The sequence below is a fragment of the Muntiacus reevesi genome, chromosome 3 (assembly GCF_963930625.1).
Source record: "Muntiacus reevesi chromosome 3, mMunRee1.1, whole genome shotgun sequence".
Classification (NCBI taxonomy): Eukaryota; Metazoa; Chordata; class Mammalia; order Artiodactyla; family Cervidae; genus Muntiacus; species Muntiacus reevesi.
In genome coordinates, this window is record NC_089251.1 from 139,530,055 (window position 1) to 139,553,566 (window position 23,512).

A 23,512-nucleotide genomic window follows, 5' to 3' on the forward strand; every position below is an offset into this window, starting at 1 on the left:
AGGATTCCACCAGGGCCGGCGCGCCCAACACCCCAGCCTGCAGGTGGCAAGCTCGTACTTCAGCAGAAGACCGGCGGCGGCGGAATCCAGCAGTGCAGCTGCCCACGCCTTTCCCCACCCGAGCGCAAGGAAGGCGGCGCCGCGGATTCGCCCCAAATAGAAGGACCCGCCCCTGACCCATGGCCCCGCCCATCTCGGGTGGTCGCCCGCGGCGATTGGCGGGGGCTCGGGGGCGGAGCTCCGGGAGGTGGGCTGAGGGGGCCGGGCTCCGGTCTGGACAAAAGCCGGGAAGAGGAAAAGCCTTGCCTGGCTGGCCAGATTCTGGGTTTCTGCCGAGGCCTCGTGAGAAGCTGGAACAGTTGGGCTCCAACCGGGATTGCCAAAGTGGACACTGAGTGACTGTGTGCTCCGGGGTCATCGCCAACGTACCTTCCCCGCAGGTAGCCGCAGGCTTCGAGGGGCGGACCGGGTCTCTGGCTCCTGCGAGAAGGCTCTGTTAGTGGCTAGTGTGGGAAAAATGACGCTCAGATCTTGAGTATGCTAGGGGAAGTTTAGCGGCGCGTCCTGGTCGCAAGGCAGCGGGGAAAAAAAAATCCAGGTAGTGGGCGTGGGAGAAGGAAATGGGAGGAAGACGGTGCTAAATACCTGGTTGTGTAGGCGACCGGCTGTTAGGCATTGGAAGGTGAAATTGGGCAGGGGGAGGTTGCAGGCGGTGGATGGATGCCGGGTCTGCAGTAGAAGAAAAAATCGGGGTGTAGGAGGATGCAGGGACTCATGGAAGACGAAGTCTTGGGTTTAGGGCGAAGCAGACGTGCGGCCTCGGCTGTAGAGGACTTGGGCGTGTGCATGGAACTGGGGCCGCCGGGACTGGTGGTGCGTTGGGCTGGAGGCGTCCTCCTGGGGAACTTGAAGGGGGCGGCGAGGGCCGGTCGCTAGGCCACCTGGTGGCTGTCAGGGGTGGAGGAAATGTCGCCGTCGGCATCTCGAGTTAAGGTGGAGAGGGGTTAAAGGTCCCGGCGCTCGGGAGGGAAGGGTCGGGCGTGGAAGGAGGAACCCAGCTGGCTTCGATTGCACAAGGGCCCAAAGACGCCTGGAGGCCAAGAGGTCACAGCGTCCCCGAAGGACGTGCAAACCTCAAGACTAGCTAACGGACGACGAACCCGGGCCGCGCCCACGGTCGCGCCCTCCTCCGAGTGCAAGCAGGGGTATTTATTATACTTTATTTGGAAGGTGCATGCGGACGTAAAACTGCCCTTTGCCCCTTAGGTTGCACTCAGCACTGTACTTTAAAACAGATAAACCGGGCTGTCTGGCTTTGAAAAAAAAAAAAAAGCGGCTAAATTCTCCGGAGAAGAGTGCTGGAGTGCCTTGTACCTTATCTTTGTCTTCTATTTTTTTGTTTTGTTTTAGGAGATAAGCTGAGTCTGCAAGATTGAGAGGAGTTGGGGGTGATTAGAAATTGTTAAGGTGAGAATTAGTAATTCCTCCCCTTCTTTCATATGGCATTACTGCGTTTAACTGCTCCTGGAGGTCTTGAAGGTGGTCGGAGGCCCTTAAGGGAATGAGTCAGGAATTTTTCCACCAACAAATTGCAACTGTTTGCTTGTTTCTTTCAGTCTAGAGTCTTCTCTGCAAGACACTTTTTTTTTTTTTTTTTTTTGCACAGAAATTAGTGTAGTTCATGAACTCAGCACCCTACCTCACCCCCACCCTCACCCCCGGAAGCAGCTCTTCTTAAACGACTTTGTGTTAGTTCAGGTTTATTTTCTAGCTTTGCACATGTGTGTCAGGAGGTTGGAATTCAGCTGCTCGATAAATGAACTGGCTTGTTGGAAAAGGCCTTCCTTCTGAAATCAGGGTTTGGGTGGAGACAAAAAATCTGAGGGACTAGAGTCAAAAGTGAATTCAGTGGTGTCTGAAGCCCACCCTCATAGGATTCAAATCTAGAAGAAATAAAATAGTGTCCTACAGTGTAGTCAACTACCAGGGTCTACAATAAAGCTTCACTTTTTAAATTGAAAGATGATAAAAATGTATTGGATAAATATCATGAAGAAAACCTTTGTTATACGTTATGAAATGTAGAAAGATTAATCAGAAAGTGTTTGCTTAACCAAAAAATATTATCACTTATTACTGAAATTTCAAGTTTGTTGTATGACTTTTTATTAACTGTATTTGCCATTAAAGAAAAATAGCCAAGTAATAACTCTTGCATAATACTTCATAGGAATATGGCCTTGGAAATATATCAAAACTGAGATAAGTTTGCTGCCTCTTTTTGTTTTGTTTTAAATACAAGGACAGATGTGACTGTGGGATCAGTATGATTAAATCATATACTTTAAGCTGTACTTTAAATTATACTTGAAATTACAAATGGAAAGTAGCTGACTCATTCACACCAGTGTGTTCACTTTTTCATTCTAGTTGAGTTCCAGATGGTCCCCCAGTAATGGTCTAGAGAACCTCCTAAATACTAATATAATAAACAAAATCCCAGAATTGCAAATTGGGAAGTGAAGATGGGCCTAGAGGTTAGGAATATATCTTGGTTTGTCATGAGGAACCGAAGCTCACATTTAAAAATATAAAGGCCAGACAACTTTAACTCAACTTTTTGAGATAATGTTTATAGACCTATTTCGTAATAATTTTTTAAAGTCAATTCTCCTGACTTTCAGTCCTCAACTGTAAATTAATGGAATAAAAGCAATCTGTTGTTCTAGGGTGAAAAATAGTTTCCATTAAAGCACCGTGAAAGGGAACAGACACCTTTAGCAGACTCAGTGCCTCCTCTTATTCTCAGGAAACATGTCTTTCTTTAAGCCTAAGCCCTATTGGCAACCCACTTCAGAATTCTTGCCTAGAGAATTTGGTGGACAAAGGAGCCTGGCAGGCTACAGTCCATGAGTTCGCCTAGCATCAGACATGACGGAGTAACTAACACTTTCACTTTTCACAAAGGGCTTCCCAGGTGCCAATACACGAGACCTAAGAAACATGGGTACAATCCCTGGGTCAGGAAGATCCCCTGGAGGAGGCCATGACTCCCCACTCCAGTATTCTTGCCTGGAGAATCCCATGGACAGAGGAGCCGAGGGGGCTACAGTCCAAAGGGTCGCAAAGAGTGGGAGTTGACTGAGTGTGTCCATAGGGTGTAGCCCTGCTGTCTCTGGGAATCAGATTGGTTAGTATCTGCTACCCCCACATCCCAGGAAGACACCTCTTCCTGGAACAGCTCCAATCCCCTCTCCCACCCACTGGCAGTTTGCCTTTGCCCACTAATGACTGGAAGAATAGTCCAGGAGCTGGGATACCAAGGACAGGCCAGGGACATGTTCTGAGCAGTAGTTCTTCTCTATACATACAGATTTCTCTCATTGAGAAATCACTTTGTATTCAGTGTATCATCACCACTATCCTTTACTGTGTCTAGGAAAATAGAGTTCCACCAGGAATTCTTCATCTTTCACTTGTAAAAAGACTTAATTAAATTTTCTTTAAAATGGGTCGCTAGAACTTGTTGAATCTTGTTAAGGATAGTTGTTTTAACCAAAAGAGCCTCTTAAAAGAGGGGAAATAGTAGTGCCCATCATTCTGTGTATCTTGAAGGCCTAGCACAATGAGGCATTGGATAGAAGTGTCCAAATAAACATGATATTGTGGAAATAATCCCATTTGATAAGACAAACCAACAGTCAAGAATAAAGAATAGTGATTTACATTATTAAGGGCATGTGACAGGCTCAGGCTCCCCCACACTCTAGCCGGATGGCCTTGGAAAGCTTGCTTTCTTTTAGCAAAGTAGAATAGAAAAACAATTTCCATCTTACAGGGTTGTTGTGAGTGTTGACTCAGAAATCACACAAGAGGCATGTAACACAATGCTTTATACAGAGAATGTGTTCAGTTCTAGTGGTTAATGTAATTGTTATTAGCTTTCTGTGCAATCATGCTATTATGAATTGTTCTTTTTAGTAATCACCAAATTGCATTTTGCTTTTACACAGTAATGAAACAAATGATGAGATATGTGTCTTATCTTTTTTCCTCTTAGAGGTTTATTGAAGTCAAAATGTCTCAAAAAATCCAAGGCGGGTCTGTGGTAGAGATGCAAGGAGATGAAATGACACGAATCATTTGGGAGTTGATTAAAGAGAAACTCATTTTTCCCTACGTGGAACTGGACCTGCACAGGTAAATGAATCACTCTGCCAAGCAGCCAATTCAGAAAGCATAATCCATGTGATTTCGGGCTATAAGTCACTTTTTTGCATAGCTACCACTATATCTTATGAATAAAGCTTTGGGCGAGCTTGTATGCAAGCAAAACATATAACTGGTGTGCCCCTGTGCAGAGAGCAACTCTGACACTAGTTGTTTGCAGCAAAGTAAGGGTTTATTTTCAGGGCACCAAGAAGGGAGTGGAGACAAGTCTCAGATCCACTCCAGCTTGATCTTTGAGTTTTTGTTGTTGTTGTTTTTTTTTTTATATTTTTGAGTACGCTGGGCCTTTGTTGTTGCGCACTGACTTTCTCTAGTCGTGGCGAGCAGTGACTACTCTCTCGTTAGGGTGAACCAGCTTCTCATTGCAGTGACTCCTCTTGTTGCAGAGCACAGGGTCTGGGCACAGGGGCTAGTAGTTGGGGCACATGGGCTTAGTTGCCCCGCTGCACATGGAATCTTCTGGACCAGGGATCACCTCTGTGTTCCCTGCATTGGCAGGGGGGTTCCTAACTACTGGGCCACCAGGGAAGGCCTGCTGCTTCTAAGTCGCTTCAGTCGTGTCCAACTCTATGCAACCCCATAGACAGCAGTCCACCAGGCTCCCCCATCCCTGGGATTCTCCAAGCAAGAACCCAGGAGTGGGTTGCCATTTCCTTCTCCGGGAAAGCCTGAGGGTATTTTAAAATCGTGAAATTTCTGTGGCTTTTCTTAAATGTTAGTTTCAGGGAAGTCAGGTTGCATCCAGTTTACATTCTTGTGGCTCAGGGGCTGATAGCTCGTCTTTTCCCTGGAGAAACAACCTGATTTTGTTGTTACTGATGATATCTAAACCACAATGATAGTCATTCAGAGTGTTGTGTACAATAGCAATTTCAGTCATCTGAGTCTGGTTGACTACTGTTAAGTTAATATAGAATGGAGGTCAGAGGGGACCAGAGGAAATAGTTTTAGATAGAGAGATTAATTATAAACTGTGAAGGGAACTCAATTTTAGGGGGACTGGGTTTCAAATATATAGGAAATGAATCTTTAATTTTAACATAATACTAGAAATACTGAACTTGTCATTGTTCAGGAGAGAAAAATTATGATGGCAGCAAAGTGATTTCTCAGGTCTTTCCAAGCCTCTATTTCCTGCGAGGGTTTTGTTTGTAATAAATTAGTGGCCAAGAGTAACACTAGATACTATTTGCAGAGGGGAAAAGAATAGAGCTGCGTGCCAAGTTGCTCAGTCGTGTCTGACTCTTGGCGACCTTATGAACTATAGCCTACCAGGCTCCTTTGTCCATGGGATTCTCCAGGCAGAATACTGGAGTGGGTTCTTGTGCCCTCCTCTAGAGGATCTTCCTGACCCAGGGATTGAACCCACATCTTTTAAATCTCCTTCATTGGCAGGTGGGTTTTTTACCACTAGCGCCGCCTGGGAATTCTCTAATAAATCGATAAAGAATGTAGTTAACACAGTTTTGTCCTTTCGAAAGGATAAAGTGTTTTCTGTCACTCTGCTTAACTAGTCAGTGGGCCTTTTTACCTGTTCATTCCTTGTCTTTTCTCCATTTTATACAATTATAGCACAGAATTCTTGAAGTTATCTAATACAATCCCCACCTTTTGGGAGAAGTTCCCTAAACCATTTGTGTCCAAGACCCTGATGCTGTGAAAGATTGAGGACAAGAGAAGGGGGCAACAGAGGATGAGATGGTTGGATGGCATCACTGACTCAATGGACATGAGTTTGAGCAAGCTTCAGGAGATAGTGAAGGCCAGGGAAACCTTCTGGTGGCTAAGCTGTTGAATAAGGGCTTCCCTGGTGACTTAGATGGTAACGAATCTGCCTGCAATGTGGGAGACCTGGGTTGGGAAGATCCCCTGGAGGAGGGCATGATAAACCACTCCGGTATTCTTGCCTGGAGAATCCTATGGACAGAGGAGCCTGGCAGACTAGGGTCCATAGGGTCACAAAGAGCTGGACACGACTGAGCGACTTTCACTCACAAGCTGTTGATAGTGTCTATATTGCAGCCTTGAGAAAGAGCAAATACTTGCAGAGGTCCACAAACATATAGGAAATGAAGCTTTTAAAACATTATCCAAATGATTAAAGAAACATTTTACAGACACCTAACATGGCAATAGGGCTCCCCTGATAGCTCAGTTGGTAAAGAATCTGCCTGCAATGCAGGAGACCCCGGTTCGATTCCTGGGTCGGGAAGATCCACTGGAGAAGGGAAAGGCTATACACTCCAGTATTCTTGGGCTTCCCTTGTGGCTCAGATAGTAAAGAATCCGCCTGTAATGTGGGAGATCTGGGTTCGATCCCTGAGTTGGGAAGATCCCAGGAGAAGGGAAAGGCTATCCACTCCAGTATCCTGGCCTGGAGAATTCCATGGACTGTATAGTTGGACGCAAGGAGTTGGACACAACTGAGTGACTTTCATTTCATGTACATGGCAATAGGTGAGTTTGCAGAGCAATTCCCTTGATAATAGCTACAAAGATTCTCTTTAGCCTCGAGGAATAAGGAACTTTAAAGGACAGTCATTATGACTTTAAGGCAGAGTCACTGGCTAAAAACTAAAGAATTTTTGGAGACTTAAACGTTTAAGTGTAAGTAGTTCCAAGATTGCTATTATTATTACATGATTGGTTCTTTTTGAGGCGAGTAGAATGATTCATTTTTTTAATTTTCTGTTGTCTAGACAGTGATTGGGACCATTTACTCATTCTTTTTGCTTAGAAGCAAAAAAATCCACTAATTTTCTGTAAGCCTCTTCTGATGAAAAATGATTCCTGTGAACGTGAATATTGCTGACTATACTGCTGTTTAAGTTAAGAGTGGATTTTTTTTTTTTTTTTTTTTAAACTGAATATTTAATACATTTGTAGGAACAGAAGGAACAAAACAAGGATTAGAATTTTATATTACACATTAGACATTTATGTGAAAGATGTTCCATTTTCCAGAGAGGTTTCCCCTATTTCCCTGTCTTTTCTATCTTCCTCAGAGCAATAAATAGTAATTACTATTCTCACAGATAAGCTACTCCTTTGAGTTGGACAGTAACTACATCTTTATTTCAAGTTTTTATCATCTCCAAAAACTACCTTTCATTTGACTGCAGAGTCACTGCAATGTTTCACAGTAAAATTACACTACTCAAATTTGAAGAATTTGAATAAAATTCTGAATAAAAGCTAGAGCCCCCAGGGATTTCTAGGTACTGACTTAGTAACAGTGGCTACTGGCACAAACCTTATATATTTATTCATATTTTTAAAACTGCAATAAAGGAAATGAAAGCTACTTTAATGAAAAAGGAACTCAGGAATGAGGTCGTTAAATATAACTAGCTACATTTTAAATACAAATACCAGGTATTCCCTGATTAGTGTCAGGTAAATATCTAAACTATTAATATCTAACCCAAATTCTGGTCTTGGAAAAAGATCAGAGACAATTACAAAGAAGGTGCTTCATAGTATCAGGTCCATTTTTAAAACAATGAGATCCTTCGGGACAATCAGTTTAGTCTTTCTTTTTATCACAGATTTCTGTTGGTCCTCTTGTTGGTAATCCATTTATGTCTGCACCCTTATAGTCTCCTTTGCCTTTGTTTTTATCGTTGGTTTCTCGTATAGCTTTCCGAGGCCACATACGGCTAACAAAGGGGGAGATCAGAGGGTATATATATGGCTCCAGGAACTTTTTGTAGACCCAGAGCAGAACTGGAATGACGATACAGGGAATGCACACCATTGTCCCAGATGTGAGTTCCTGAACGTGAGGGCAGAAGAACCGCGCTGCGCACCGAGGCCGCCGCCCACGCCGCCCCGATCCCCCAAGCCACTAAGAGTGGACTTTTTTATAGATACTCAGCACTTCCTAAGTCAGAAGATAAGAGTGTCTTTGTTAGTGCCAATGAAAAAAAAATTAATAATCTAAGAAAGAAATGGAGAATTGTGTTCAGGTCAGTTTGAGTAGTATAGCCCAAGAGACAGTCATTCAGAAAGCTCTGAGGGCCTTTCTGCCCACTTGGGGGTCAAAGAGCAGTTACATAAGTTTTTGAGACAAAGGGTTATAGGTCATGTTGGACCTATACAGTCAGTCCATGGCTGTGGGTACAAAGTGACCCCTTACAAGATTAAGAAGGAAGGATATCCTGAGGAGTTCTGGAAGTTGACAATTAATGCAGATTGACAATACACACCCTCAAGGAGAGGGAGGAGGTGCGAACGGTTAAAGCAGTTTGGAATTATTTTTATTTGGAAATATATCACCAGATTGGATGCCCTTTTGCATTTCCATCACAAGGAGTGGGATATCTAAAGGAAGGGAAATACCAGAACAGAGATTGAGGGGCTTGATGGTTCAGCAAGTTTTGAAAGCTGCAAAAATTGGAAAACTTTTTAAGCCTTGGAGAACAAATTAAACTGTTACATTACTGTTTTGTTTTTCCTGCTTTCGACAAACTATTACCTACATTAAAGTTTTACAGTCTTCTCTGCTCTGGATAACCAGCTTTCTTTCACTCTCTGAATACCATGCATTCTGGGTATTGGTGTATTTCAAGCTATAAATCAGTGGGCTATATAAAGTCATTCCTGGATTCCATTATTTATTCTATAAACTTCAGGCTTGTGTCCAGGAGAAAGACTTGCCTGAGATTTAGGGAAAGGTTCAACGTACAGCTAATTGGCCTTAATAGTTATTAGCATATTTTTGGCACTGACTGTCTCGGCTGTAACTCCCATTACTTCAGTGCCAAACTGCAAGAAATCCTTTAAGTCCTCAACCCTTTTATTTTTAGAGCACAATATTTTCTAAGGGGAAAATAATACTTGGGTTTGCATTTTTATGCTAATCAGATGAAGAAAGTCTGCAGAAAGTGGTGGTAAAGAGTAGGCCAAGGGGAAAGAGTACGGTGGTTTTTATTTCATTTCCTTCTCAACAGCTTCCCACAACACAGCATGGCCCAGCAGTCTAGCCCTTCTTAGAGGTTTTTTTAGTTGGCAGCCATCTTTGTGTCACGGGTGCACTAATGCTAAAACTCAGCAGATTTAGGTATGTGTGGAGCCTTCACTTACTGTGGGGCAGGCCCTGTGTACCATCGGCATGCGTAGAGTGGTGCATGGGGAGAGAAGCGAGTATCTTCAGTCACCTTAGGGTGTGTCTGAAAAAGTTTATGCTTTCAACCTTTCACTCCCAGCTATGATTTAGGCATAGAGAATCGCGATGCCACCAGTGACCAGGTCACCAAGGACGCTGCAGAAGCTATAAAGAAGTACAATGTTGGTGTCAAGTGTGCTACCATCACCCCCGATGAGAAGAGAGTGGAGGAGTTCAAGTTGAAACAAATGTGGAAATCTCCAAATGGCACCATCCGAAATATCCTGGGTGGCACTGTCTTCAGGGAAGCTATTATCTGCAAAAATATACCCCGGCTTGTGAGCGGATGGGTAAAACCCATCATCATAGGTCGTCATGCTTATGGGGATCAAGTAAGTTGTGTTGGCATGACTTGAATTTCCATGTTCTTTTCTCATGACCTTTGATTGCCCAGCAGTTCGGATCTATATGTGCTTCATTCTCTTTTGGTGTCTACTTCCATTAAGTGAGGTATGTGCTCAGTCACTTCAGTCACATCCAACTCTTTCTGACCCCATGGACTATAGCCCTCCAGGCTCCTCTGTCCATGGAATTCTCCAGGCCAGAATACTGGAGTGGGTAGCCTTTCCCTTCTTTCGTGGATCTTCCCAGCCCAGGGATCAAACCCGCGTTTCTTGCACTGCAGGCGGAATCTTTACCACTGAGCAACCAGGGAAGCCCACAAGTGAGGTATAGAATTGAGAAATGAATATATATGTGTGTATATACAAACACACATAGACATTTAGATAAAAGCAAATTCAGATAAACTTACAGTCTCAGATAAACGTACCTGTCTCACTATAAATGACTTTTTTATAGGCCTTTTTTTTCCTTTTATCTTTTTATTAGGTTAAACCATATGATACAGACATTTTCGTATAATTTCCTGTGGTTTAACTAAATCAGTGGTTCAGCCAAACCTGGGCTGTACAATAGGATCTTTTTACAGGTTTTTTGGTGTTTGTTTTGTTTTGCATTGCCATTTAAAAAAAACTTTTTTTTGGTTTTAATTCCAATGCCTGTGTCCCACCCTACACTATCTAAATCTCAATTCCATGGTGTTTTAAAGCTCTCCAGGTGATTCTAATGTGCAGACAGAATTGAAAACTACCAAAGATTATTATATTAAACATGATCATTTCATGCATAAAAGGACAAACTAACTTAGTAGTTGAAAGCAGTCTCTTCAGAACATTCCTCCTTGGGAGAAGAAAAAAAGTCTAGTTTCTATACTTCTGTACAAGTAGGTTTGTTGCCAAATTAAACAGAAACATTACCAACTAAACAAAATAAAAATTCTGTGTTGAAACTGAAGTTTTAGACTTTCACAGAGAGCAGCTCATGTCTTACAAGAGCCTTAAAAACAAGAGTCTTTGTCCCTGACACCCAGAGGCTTTGATGTTGCCATCGTTAAAAATAGTATGGGCAGAGCAGACCACCCTGTTCCTGGGGGCTGGGTTACCAGGTCAGTCCTTGAGCGGCAGTTCACTTTGTTCTGCTGTGTGTTCAGGCTGTCCCTTCCTCCTGGCAATTCCCTTCACAGATAATTCTCAGAGGCTCCAAAGGGGGAATGTAGATGAGATTGCTACAAACTCACTAGTCCTGGGAACATGGCTCTTAAGTTGTATCCTTTTTTTCCTTTTCCCTTTTTAAAAATTATTGTGGCATCAATCACTGGAAGAATGGTCATTCTGTTTATTAAAGTCTACTAGATTGAAAATTCCAAGCCTCTAGAGAGCATTTATGGTGCTTTGACACCTTTTGAGAAATGAGAATCAATTACTACCCATAAATACCTGAAATGTTCTGCATAGAATAGATATTAGTCTGTCGTTATCTGACAGCTCTTCTTTCAGCTGTCTTTAGTATTACTGTAAACAAAGATAAATAAGTTTGACTGGCATCTGCTGGTACCTGACTCTGAAAGTATTCTAATCTAAGCCATTAAAGGCAGCAAAGATTGACATGTGCCTAGTGTGGGCTGGACATATTTTTCCTTACCTGTGACAGAGGTAGCTGTCCTTAGAAGGCCCTTTCTTGAGGGTCATCAGCCTACTACAGCTGCTTCCAGAATGATTGCTTTCTATGGGCAAGTCCTGGGCTGGGCCTTAGTAGAATGATGTCCATCATGAAGAGAACAAGCCTTGAAGGCCCAAGGACCAGACCCTAAATGGGTCATTTGCACTATGTCATAGTTCCTGCCTTGTAAGATTGATGGAAGAATCAAATGAGGTAATGTGGGATACAGGTTAATCACTTAAAATATGTCTCATAGTGAGCACCAGGCATTAGCATCATCTTCAGCATCATCTTCAGTGCCATGCTGCATTTAGTCACGTCCAACTCTTTGTGACCCCAGGGACTGTAGGCCACCAGGCTCCTCTGTCCATGGGAATTCTCCAGGCAGGAATACTGGAGTGGGTTGCCATGCCCTCCTCTAGGGATCTTCCCAACCCAGGGATCAAACCCAGGTCTCCCACATTGCTGGCAGATTCTTTATCGTCTGAGCCGCCAGGGAAGCCCATCTTCAGTGCTACAGTTAGTATATTGTCATCCCCCAGGAGAAGACTTCCTTGACCTTCACATTATGGTCATTTCTCTTCCTCCGTCTTCCAGTAGCATTTTTTATCTATGCCCGCTGTTGACACTTGAAAGCTCTCAATGTTGCTTCACTTTTGTATGACTTTGTTAGGTCATAGGCTTTGTTAGAGGGAATATTCTGTTATTCTCTTTCATACTCATATCTGTAGTTAGGAAACTGCCCCTTACATTGTAGGCACCTGATAAAGACTGATTTCTAATGTGTACTACTAACTAGCTTTGGGAATTCTCTGGACCTCTCAATTAGAAAGTTGGACTACACTGTACAATTGTCTAGGTGTCTTCCAGCTCTGTATTCTATTTGGTTTTTTTTTCCCCTTCATGTAATTCTTGTTAGGACAGTTGTGCGATTTCTTTTCTTTTTTCCCCCTATACAGTATAGAGCAACTGATTTTGTTGTGCCGGGGCCCGGAAAAGTAGAGATATCCTACACACCAAGCGATGGATCCCCCAAAACGGTATACCTAGTACATAACTTCACAGGTATGTTTGTCTTTTCCTTTTTTTTTTTTAACAGGCCATTTAGACAACGTTATCACCGGTTTCTTAAAGTTAGTTGTGTGGCTGCCTAAAAATGCAACCTGAATCCATAGTATTTCCACAGGACTCAAAACCGAACAAAAAAGTCATTGGCTTCCTGTGACATAAGAGGAATTAGCCACTTAATTCACTTAATTGGAAATACAAGTAGATAATTATGCATCTCAAAACCGGAAGGGGAGGTTGACAGGAATCTGTTATGTGCAAATTACATAAATTAAACATTAATAGCCCCAAATTGCCTGTTATATAATCCTACGCTTTGGCTCTGGTAGGGTTTGTATTTGAAAACAGCTCTTTTATTTCTTTGCTGAAGTTTTTTTCTGGTTCTGAGTATTTATTTTGTGAAAGTGGACTGTTTGGGTTTTGTTTTGGGTTTTTTTTTTTTTTTTTTTTGGCTTCTCTTCCCTCGATTTTGCTGTTTCTAAGGTTCAATATGGCAAATCCCACCCAAAAGTTGTTGAAAGAACAGAGGCCTTTCCCCATTGTTAAGCTTGTTAAATTAACTCACAAACAAAATCTCAAAATCTACCTAGCTGTTGTTCTCCTTGCCTCCTCTAAGTCATATCATTTTAAAGGAATCTAGTTCTGCCAGTTTCTGCACCTCTCTCATCCTTAGCCCCAAGTTGGCCCTAGGCAGTAGCATGGATTCAAGTTCTAGCTTTCAGTAATAACAGAGTTCAAACAGTAAAAATTGTGAAACACCAGTGATTACATGGAGCATGATTATTTCTGCCAAATCAGAACCAACTTTCAGTATCTTCCAGGAAATTACAAGAATTCTCATTTCATGTTTGATATGTATTAGTGACTGAAGATTGAGTGCACACTTAAAGCTTAAAAGACATGCTTGAAATTTTTTAAACTGTGAAAAGAGTTTAGAAATTATTTACCCCTTCTTCAGTGTCTTTCTGGTTCATATCAGTTCTTGGTATTTCAGGATCCAAAAGACCATGTTTTCCTCATGGGTATTGGCCTTTCAAAACAACTTAGAATGTACTTACCTAGAATTGACTTTCCTCCAATTATGTGTCTCAGAAACTCATGGAATAATGAAATTGGAAGCCTGAACTCAGAAATGAGAGCTGGAAGTGGGCTGTTTTGGTGGTGGGGGTGGATTTAGACTTGCTACAGCCGTACCCTATTTACCTTTCTTTTTTTTTTTCTTCTCGTTTCCCCCTCACAGAGAGTGGTGGTGTTGCGATGGGGATGTATAATCAAGATAAGTCAATCGAAGATTTTGCACACAGTTCTTTCCAGATGGCTTTGTCTAAGAATTGGCCTTTGTATCTGAGCACCAAAAACACTATTCTGAAGAAGTACGATGGACGTTTTAAAGACATCTTTCAGGAGATATATGACAAGTAACTACAGTTCTTTTTTTCCTTTATTTATTTATTTTTGGGGGGGGTCACAAATGGTGGGATATATAGTATAGAATTTGTATGCTTATCCATTTGATTCTGGGACAAATTGAGTGAAAACCAGCACTATCTCATTAAGATAAGGACAGAACTGAGATTTAACAAGGGTTGAAATAAAGCTCGTGAGTTGCTTTTAGAAGGGAAATATGTTCTCAGATAAAGGTCCCACATTTTTTTCAGAGCCAGGATTATTTAATGTGTGAGTAAATGTACCCTGTTAGCGATAGAAAATTCCGATTTTTCACATGTGTAAGTTTCTGAATTGGGCCTGTTCCATTTTGTTTCTTTGTAATATTTATTTATTCACCAGGTCTTAATTGCTCATGCAGGATCTTTAGTTGCAGCACATGGGATCTAATTCCCCGACCAAGGATGAAACCTGGGCCCCTGCACTAGGAGTTTGGAGTCTTAGCCACTGCACCACCAGGGAAGACCCCATTTCCATTCTTTCTGAAGCCCACTGTTATGATTTAAATCTCCTTTTGGGAATTCCCTGGCAGTCCAGTGGTTAGGACTCCACACTTTCACTACCAAAGGGGTGGGTTCAATCCCTGGTCAGGAAACTAAGATCTTGCAAACTATGGGGCACAGCCAATAATTTAAATATAAATAAAGAAAATAAATAAAGCTTTGCTTTAATGGAGTCGTTTGAACTTAAGTCTACATTTATAATCATTTTATGTTCAACAGTCCTTGAGTACTTGTTAACTTTTAAGATGACATTCCTCCCTTTAGATACAAGCATTCAGACCAGGGCTGGGATTTTAGGTATCCTTCCCAAGGCATTTTAATACCTCCTTCCATTCCCTATCTATGTCAAGCCTGGAAGCTGTCCTAGTTTCCTGAATGATACTGGGCTGTAAAATAGTCTTTTTCTACCCCCTATATTCTTTTTTTTTAAATACATATCCTTAAGGCAAGCTGAATCCCAAGAAACTGGTGAGTGGTATATTGAAAACTGTAAAAGTAGTATTAATACTTGGAACACTGTTGTCTTGCTTAATTCTCACATCTCTGCCAAGTGGATGAAATTGCCCTTACAGATGGGAAAATGGGAGTTTCATAGCTAGAAAATGAGTGGGCAGGGATTTCAGCCCATGTCTGTCAGATTCCCAGATTTGTGTTGCTTCTACTAAAACATGCTGCTTCCAGCCCCACCTCCAGCCTTTCAGAGAGGCAGATGGTCTCCCAATAAAACCAGTTTTCTTTGTCTATTGTTCTCTTTCTCGTTTCTCAGGCAGTACAAATCTCAGTTTGAAGCTCAGAATATCTGGTATGAGCACAGGCTCATTGATGACATGGTGGCCCAAGCTATGAAATCGGAGGGGGGCTTCATTTGGGCCTGTAAGAACTATGATGGGGACGTGCAGTCGGACTCTGTGGCCCAAGGTAAGGAGCTGGAGGACAAGTGGAGGTGGGGCTTGGCCTGCTGCCATCAGGTGGTGCCCCGGTGTGGGAAGAGGGATTCTGTAGCCCTTGGTGAAGCTCATGAAATGGTAGCACTGTGGGACATCAGGTCCATCTTCTCAGCTGACTGATGAGGAAAGGAAGCTCAGACTGGGTGGGCGACTTCTCTCAGGGGTGCCCAGGAGGTAACTCAGTGGGGTTGAATCTCCAGCCTTAGATGTTAACACAGTTTATGCCTCAACCCTTTTCCCTCCTTAAGTTTCACTGCCTCCAATGGGCAGCCCAGTCACCTAATCTGAAAATCACTGTTTTCCCCTGCCTTCCAATAAGGCTGTAAAAAACTATGGGACTCAGGAGAGAAGGGACCAGGGTTATCTCATAACCAAGGGGTCTCCCTCCCAAGAGCACATTCATCCCGTGACTGGTACAAATCACGCCCCTTTTGCCAGCCTTGACAGCTGTTCCATGCCACAGAAAACACATATGTTTACTGCTTAGCTCTAAATTGAGCAAAGAAGCAGAAATTCCAGAAACCAGGAGCTGCATGCCAGAGATAAGGACCAGAGGAGCAAAAGCTCTCCCTTCCCTGCCTTCCTCAGTGCTAAGCTGTCCTTCAATTTCAGTTACTTGTGAAGCAGTGTGCACTGAGTTTCCCTGATGAATGTTTGTGTTCATTTCAGTTACGTTTGCTTTTCCCCAGGAAGTACTACTTTTTTTTTTCTTGTGAAAAGTTAATCATCACTATCAGTTTGAAAGTCAGTAGATCTGCCTGGTTAAAGATAACTTTGATGTCAGATAAATGAGTTACCCAGGTCTTTCTTTTCCCTCCTTCTGTTTCTCTTGAGTGCTATGTGCTGTGGCTTCAGTTGTGTCGGACTTTGAGACCCTATGGACATAACCTGCCAAGCTTCTCTGTCCATAGGATTCTCCAGGCAAGAATCCTGGAGTGGGTTGCCATGCCCTCCTCCAGGGGATCGTCCTGATCCAGGGATCCAACCCACATCTCTTATGTCTCCTGCGTTGGCAGGCACGTTATTTATCACTGGTGCCACCTGGGAAGTCCTCATAGTCATTTGAATGTTGCAGAGGAAGGAGTGTTGCTTTGTGATAATTCCATCACAAAGCAAGGAGAGCAGCATTCTTAGAATGGGCCCAGATCATCTCATGGTTTCTAAATGTCCTCATGGCAATAAGAGGATATCTGGAGGGATAGCGCAAATGTTATTGTCAAGCTGTGGAGGTTCAAAGGACTTCAGAGCAAGAATGCCACAGTGCAGTGTCCAGCCGTGCACTGATAAAATACCTGCAACCAAGTCTCTGTGTCTGGGCAGTGCCTGCAGATAAAGGTGACCTCAGCATAGCAGATTAAAAGGCAGCAGAGCTGTCCTCACATTCTTTTCTAGAGGCATGAACTACTTTGAACTCACACCAAATGTTTTACTTCTGTCCTCAGTTTTGACAGTGGTACCAGCTAGTGTCTCATGGATAAATAGATAGACTATCACCATGGATATGGCCCTAAACATCTCCAGTCAGTGAATATTTGAGTCTTACCAACACAGTGATAGGAAAGGAGCTGCTAATTCGGTACAGAAATTACTAATTGTACTCAAAAGAGTTTATAAAGTTTTTTTCTTTACTTTCAAACCAAAAAAAAAAGGTAGCAGCCTATTATAAATTTGCATTGTTAACTTCACAGGTACTATTGGGAGGTAGCAAAAATGGCAAAAAGTGTTCTTTGAATTTGAGTGTTTAAAAAAAAATGAATAAAAGAAGGAAAGTCATATGGACTTAAAAGTTGTAATTTGGTTCTCTGACTAGGAAACCACAGAACAGAATCGTTCTGGTGAGGCCGTAAAAAAGAGCAGGGGCGAGGGGCAGGTGCTCGGATCCATCCTATTCTGTTTTTAACCAGCTTTCTCTTCCCAGTCCCGCGTGAGCCTGTGAGCAGCTTGGTGACTGGAGACAACTCCTGAATCTTTATTTTCCCAGAATAGCAGAGCATCTGCACATAAGCATAACAATAATATACTGCACTCTTATTCTCTGGAGGGTAGTATTCTAAGGAATAGGAATGTGTTTTCTTTTCATATATAGTCATGAATATATGCATATACGTCTAATTCTCACAACAGCCCTATGAAGTAGGTGTTTTTACTATTCTCCTCCCCCCTCCTTTTTTAAAGATTTATTGATTGATTTTTGTTTTTGGCCACGCTGGGTCTTCATTGCTGCACGCAGGCTTCCTCTAGTTGTGGAGAGTGGAGGCTCACCATTGCGGTGGAGAGCACAAGCCCTAGGGCGTGCGGGCTTCAGTAGTTGTCGCACTTGGACTTGGTTACCCCTCAGCACGTGGGATCTTCCCGGGCCAGGGATTGAACCTGCTTCTCCTACACTGGCAGGTGGATTCTTATCCACCGTACCACCAGGGAAGCCCTACTATACCCATTTTACAGGTAAGGAAACTGAGCCACAGTAGCTCGGAAGTCATGGAACTAGGGTGGAATACAGGCAAACCATGAGCAGGTGCCTCTGAAGTAAATAAGTGAGGAAAAACATAGCCTCTTCTGAAAAGCGGAAGAATTACCGATGACTCCATGCACTCATGTTTATTTTGCTCAGAGTCCTGTCAAGATGGAGTCATTTTCCTTCCTCTCTGGGAGACCCAGTGCTCTTCCTACACTTGAATCCCATCCTTCGTGTTCTGCCGCTCACAGGTTACGGCTCTCTCGGCATGATGACCAGTGTGCTGGTTTGTCCAGACGGCAAGACGGTAGAAGCAGAGGCTGCCCACGGGACCGTAACCCGTCACTACCGAATGTACCAGAAGGGACAGGAGACATCCACCAATCCCATTGGTAAGATAGTGTTGGCTGCTACATTGATTTCCAACCAGAATAGAAGTCTTCAAAGGGATCCCAGCATGTGTACCTTTGGCTGCCCAATGCCTTGTGTATAAAAGCATCACCTAACAGCTGATTTGTCCTACCAGTACGAACTGTTTTAATATGTTTCTTAAAATATACACAGTATATGCTTTTCCATTTTGTGGGAGAATATATTCCAGAGAAGAATGTTATCAACAAGCATTTTCCTTGCAGTGAAATGTCACATATGGCTGAGAACCTAAAGCCACATTGGCAGACCCTTTTAACTAAGTTTCAAGGACAATACTTTTTTTTTATTAATTTTTTTTTATTTTTGGCTGTGCTGGGTCTTCGTTGCTGTGCACAGCCTTTAGTGGCAGAGGGTGGGGGCTACTCTCTAATTACAGTGTGTGGGCTTCTCTTTGTCGCAGCTCCTCTTGTTTCAGAGCGCAAGCTCTGGAGCGTGGGCCCAGTAGTTGTGGCTCACGGGCTTAGGTGTCCATGTCATGTCTGATTCTCCCAGACCAGGGATTGAACCCACATCCCCTGCATTGGCAGGCGGATTCTTAACCACTGGGCCACCAGGCACGTCCTCAAGGACAGTACTTTAAAAACAGATCACAGCCTGGAAGGAGAAGAGAGCAGTCCAGACGAGATAAAAGAGGTTGCGACCTTTTCCAAATTAATAAGTTTCTTACCATGACTATGTGCTTTCTTAAAGCTCTAACAAAATCCAAAACATTTCCTTTATGAAAATGCAGGTTTTGTGTTTTTTTTTTAAGTTTCTATTTGATAAAATATTTCCTGAAACTTACAGCTCATGTGGATAGCATCCAATGAAGTCAGTCACCTAAACAAAAGAAATATTCTATTTTGTCAAACAAAGACTTGGAAATATTCCTAATCAGCATGATTGAATTGTGCTTTTTTTTATTCCCCCTGTCTTTTCAGCTTCCATTTTTGCCTGGACCAGAGGCTTAGCCCACAGAGCTAAGCTTGATAACAATAAAGAGCTTGGCTTTTTTGCAAAGGCTTTGGAAGAAGTCTGTATTGAGACCATTGAGGCTGGCTTCATGACCAAGGACTTAGCTGCATGTATTAAAGGTTTACCCAAGTAAGTATAAGACACTGTAAGCTCCGTGGTCAAATTACCATTTATCCTCACTGGGCTCAAAACATCAAGTGCTTTCTGGAGTTACATGAAATATTATTTGTCATCTGGTTCAAGAGTCAGCAGACATTATCTGTGAACTGTCAGATAATAAACATTTCAGGCTTTACAGAACATGTGGCAAGTATTGAACTTTGCCTCCACGGCGGGAAGGCAGTCAGTGGTGATACAAGAGCTGATGGGAGTGGCAGTGTTCCAATCAAACCCTGGGTGCAGAACCAGGCTGCAGCCTCGACCGAGTTCATGAGTCAAGCTGTAGTGTGCTCACCCCTGATCTAGTTGGCAGTCAACTGGGTGGCAAGGCTCTGTTTAATATAACAAAATTACAGACATTTTGAAACAAAGGGACCTCCAAGGCTATTTTATTCCACCTCTTTATCTTCAATTTAGTAAGAAAAGTCAGCAGCATAGGTACAAGATGTCCAATTGCTTATAGTCCCTTCCTTAAGTATCTGTAGCCAGCAGCCAGATAATCGTTTTGCCCAGGACTTTTTTGAGAACATGGAAGCCTGTACCCCAGCTGAATTAGCTGCTGATCAGGGATTTCCTCCCTCAATCAAAGCTGGCTACTATGGCTCATGTCAAGAAACTATACTAAAAAACAACAAAATTCTGTAAAGCAATTGTCCTTCAAGTAAAAAATTAATTAATTTTTTTTAAAAAAGAAATGATACTAAAATCTAGCACCAATCCCATGTCTCATTCGTGGGTCCTCAGAGATCTCTGTTAGGGTCAGTATACCTCAGTCATGGGGGTATACTCTATTACTGCATCTTTCTTATTTTAAATTTTCAGCAAGAATACAATGTCTGAAATGTTCCTATCAGTGTGTTACTTTTAAGCCTACTTGGATAGGCACCTGTCATCAGGTTTATGAGAGCCAGTCCACTGTCTTTTGTTTTTTAAGAAAGACAGAGGTAGATATAAGAGCACCAGAGTGTGTGTGTGTGTGTGTGTGTGTTTGTGGACATGTGACAATTTGTAGGGATAAAATTAAAAAGATGACTGTACCTGGATATGTTCTGTTATTTTAATGAAGAATGAGAAATAAGAAGTAGGATAATTTCAGTCTCCCAGGCATTAGTCTGAATGAAGCTCTGGGGCAGTTTTACTCTTGAAGCTACAAGACCAGGAACGTGTGTGTGTGTGTGTGTGTGTGTGTGTGTGTGTGTGTGTGTAAGAATGAGAAATAAGAAGTAGGATAATTTCAGTCTCCTAGGCATTAGTCTGAATGAAGCTCTGGGGCAGTTTTACTCTTGAAGCTACAAGACCAGGAACGTGTGTGTGTGTGTGTGTGTGTGTGTAGCCTGGTGCGTGTGTATGTGTGTGTGTGTGTGTGTAGCCTGGCTCCACTCAGACTGCCTGTGGCCTGGGTCAGTCCCTTGGACCGTAAATGCAGTCATCAACCATCAACTTGTAGCTTGTTAACATTAATCACTTTTCTTCTAGGAATAAATAGAGTGCTACTTTAAGTAGCATGTCTCAGACTTTTCCTCTACTTGCTACCAGATCAGTGACAAACTAAATTTCCTTTTTTCCTTCCTCTATTAGCGTGCAACGTTCTGACTACTTGAATACATTCGAGTTCATGGATAAACTTGGAGAGAACCTGCAGTTAAAACTAGCCCAGGCCAAACTTTAAGGTCATTTCTTGTCTTCAGAGGATGTTTTTTTTTCTGGTAACTAGGGTATACTGGTTTACATTTTTCTCTATAACACTCAAGGGTAAAGGCAAAATCAATTTTGTAATTTGTTTAGAAGCCAGAGTTTATCTTTTCTATGTTTACAGCCTTTTTCTTATCCATACAGTTATGCCACCTTTGTGAACGTGGCCGGGGACTTTTTTTTAAATTTTATTTTCTACTAATAGCCTAGGAATTATTTTTAATGTCCATTTGTACTCACTGTCACTTTTTCTCATATGCTGAGGTCAATGACCAAAATGAACAGTGCTCAAAAGGATAAACTATAGCCATGGTATTATTCCCTGAAATTGTATAAAGTAGAGATTCATTTCCTTTCTCACTTTCCATGACCTGGGGCCCTGGGTCATTCTAATGTAACAGATATCTCATTATTTGCAGTAGAAGTTGTATGTTAGACTTGCACATGATTTGAAATGAAGAGCATGGCCGTAACTAAAACATGTTGAAGACTCATCTTTGTAAAGAGCTCTAGTTGAATCTTTTAAAAATACTAAATATTTTGAGCTCCCTGGAGAATCCAGAAGAAATACTACCTGGGGAGGGGGGGGGGTTGTCCTCGGTGTTTGTCTCCTCCTCCTGGCCTTGTATGGCCTAAGTATTATGTGACCTTGAACAGCATGTTTCATCCAAGTGCAATAATACAAGCTGCACCTTTTTTGGGGGACCTCTCCTGGCCTCTTATTTCCTTATGTAAATGTGATTTTTCAGAAGTTGATTGTAAACACTATTCTAGTCCTGTTCTTCACTTAAACTATCGATTTTAATTAAAATTTAGTGTTAATGAACTAGTCTCCTGAGTTTTTTATTTATCGACTGTTGCAGGTGCCAGGCACCTGCTAGATCCTAGCCATAGGAATTTGGTTTTAAAAAAAGTCTCTGCCCTCAAGGCGTTTATTGTGGGGAAATATGGTTAGGTAAACAGAGAGTAAGATGTGGATTCTAGAGAGAAAGGGAAAGAACACCAAAGATCGAACAAAAAGGGGACAAAAGGAAATATTAGGGAATTGAGTCTATGTGTATGCTGAGGAGTTTAGTATTATTAGCACATAAGTTAATAGGGAGTCAGTGAACACTTTAAGGGAGGGACATGATCATATGTTCATTTTAAAATATAACACTTTGGGCACTTCTTGTGAAGAATGCGTAGTAGTGGAATGAGGCAGGGTGTGGTGAGCACAACTGAGGAAAGAAGACCAGTTATAAGGTGAACTGATGAAGATCTCAACTGGGATAATGGCAGTGAAAGCAGAGAGAGTGGGGTGGATCCTGAGAAAAGAAAGCAGAATGGGAGGGGACTGGGGGCTCCCAAGAGATGTGGGGTTGGGGGGAAGAGACAAGTCAAAGTCAGCTCTAAAGACCTGGACAAAGCCTGCTCCACATCCCATCGTTATCTGTATTTTGGAGAAGGAAGTTGAGGGGAGTTTTGATCAAGCTGACAGTATGTCAGCAGCCATTTTGACCTGGAATCAAGGAATCTTATAGCTGAGCTGGGGCTCTCTCCTGTCCCAGCACATGTTCAGGTTTGGATGGAAAGAGAAAGCATTCCATGAAACAAAAGGGTGGCATTGAATTGGTTGATCATAAATAGTCCCTCCAGCACTCTCACATCCTGGGAGCCAATCAGATGAGTGTTGGTGGTACCAAACCCCATTCTGAACAGCAATGTCAGGGGCAGCATTGGGCCAAGAACCAGTTAGCGATGTTCTAAAATCAACAAATGATCAGATGCTGACCAATACATCCAAAGGCTAATGGTTTATTTTGTAATTTAGAGGATCAGAAATGGCCTGGAAAATGACTGGTGCTTAGTGTAACAACAGCAAGATCCGTGAGAGAGGTGAGAGTTCGAAATTCTCTGTATCGCAAATACTGTTTCTTATGATTTTTACCTGAAAATATTTAAGATCTAAATTAGAATCAGCTCCCAGGGACTTTCCTGGTTGTCCAGTGGTTAAGACGTCACCTTCCAATGACCAGGAGTGGAGGGGTAAATCCCTGGTCAGGGAGCTAAGATCCTACACACCACTGGCTAAAAATCCAAAACATGAAAAAACACAAAGAATATTGTAGCAAATTCAATAAAAGACCAAAAAAAAAGAGTCACAGCTCCCTGTATTCTTGTCTGATACAGTCTTTCTAAGACACTTCTGACAAGTGATTTCCCACCTCCATTGAATATGCAATAAAAATGTCCCCCAAATAGGGGTCTTATCTCTCAACCTATGAGGAGACAAGATTAGAAACCAGTATAAAAAGTATTAAGGGAGGCTTTGAATATATAAATACTGATAAAAGTGTACTTTTATCACTTTTATACTTTGGTTTCATAGTCCCTGTTTTTAATACTAGGGAGAATATAAAATTCAAATTGCCAATTCCTCTGAAACTATATCTGAACTGCTCTGAATTTGGATGGT

At 42.3% G+C, this 23,512-nt stretch overlaps 2 protein-coding genes across 2 annotated transcripts; one reads left to right on the top strand and one right to left on the bottom strand.

Annotated features, from left to right (window-relative positions):
* Positions 1-276: 276 nt before the first annotated feature.
* On the top strand, positions 277-21,880 carry IDH1 (isocitrate dehydrogenase (NADP(+)) 1). The gene is made up of 10 exons (XM_065930698.1): positions 277-440; positions 1,411-1,467; positions 4,061-4,200; positions 9,438-9,729; positions 12,358-12,463; positions 13,707-13,884; positions 15,182-15,333; positions 18,069-18,209; positions 19,170-19,332; positions 20,941-21,880. Exons 3-10 carry the CDS (start codon positions 4,079-4,081, stop codon positions 21,029-21,031), a joined length of 1,245 nt encoding a protein of 414 aa, XP_065786770.1. The 5' UTR covers positions 277-440; positions 1,411-1,467; positions 4,061-4,078; the 3' UTR covers positions 21,032-21,880.
* On the bottom strand, positions 7,471-8,065 carry LOC136163238 (UPF0729 protein C18orf32 homolog). Its single transcript, XM_065927676.1, has one exon. The coding sequence runs from the start codon at positions 7,985-7,987 to the stop codon at positions 7,757-7,759; it is 231 nt and encodes a 76-aa protein (XP_065783748.1). The 5' UTR covers positions 7,988-8,065; the 3' UTR covers positions 7,471-7,756.
* Positions 21,881-23,512: the final 1,632 nt, after the last annotated feature.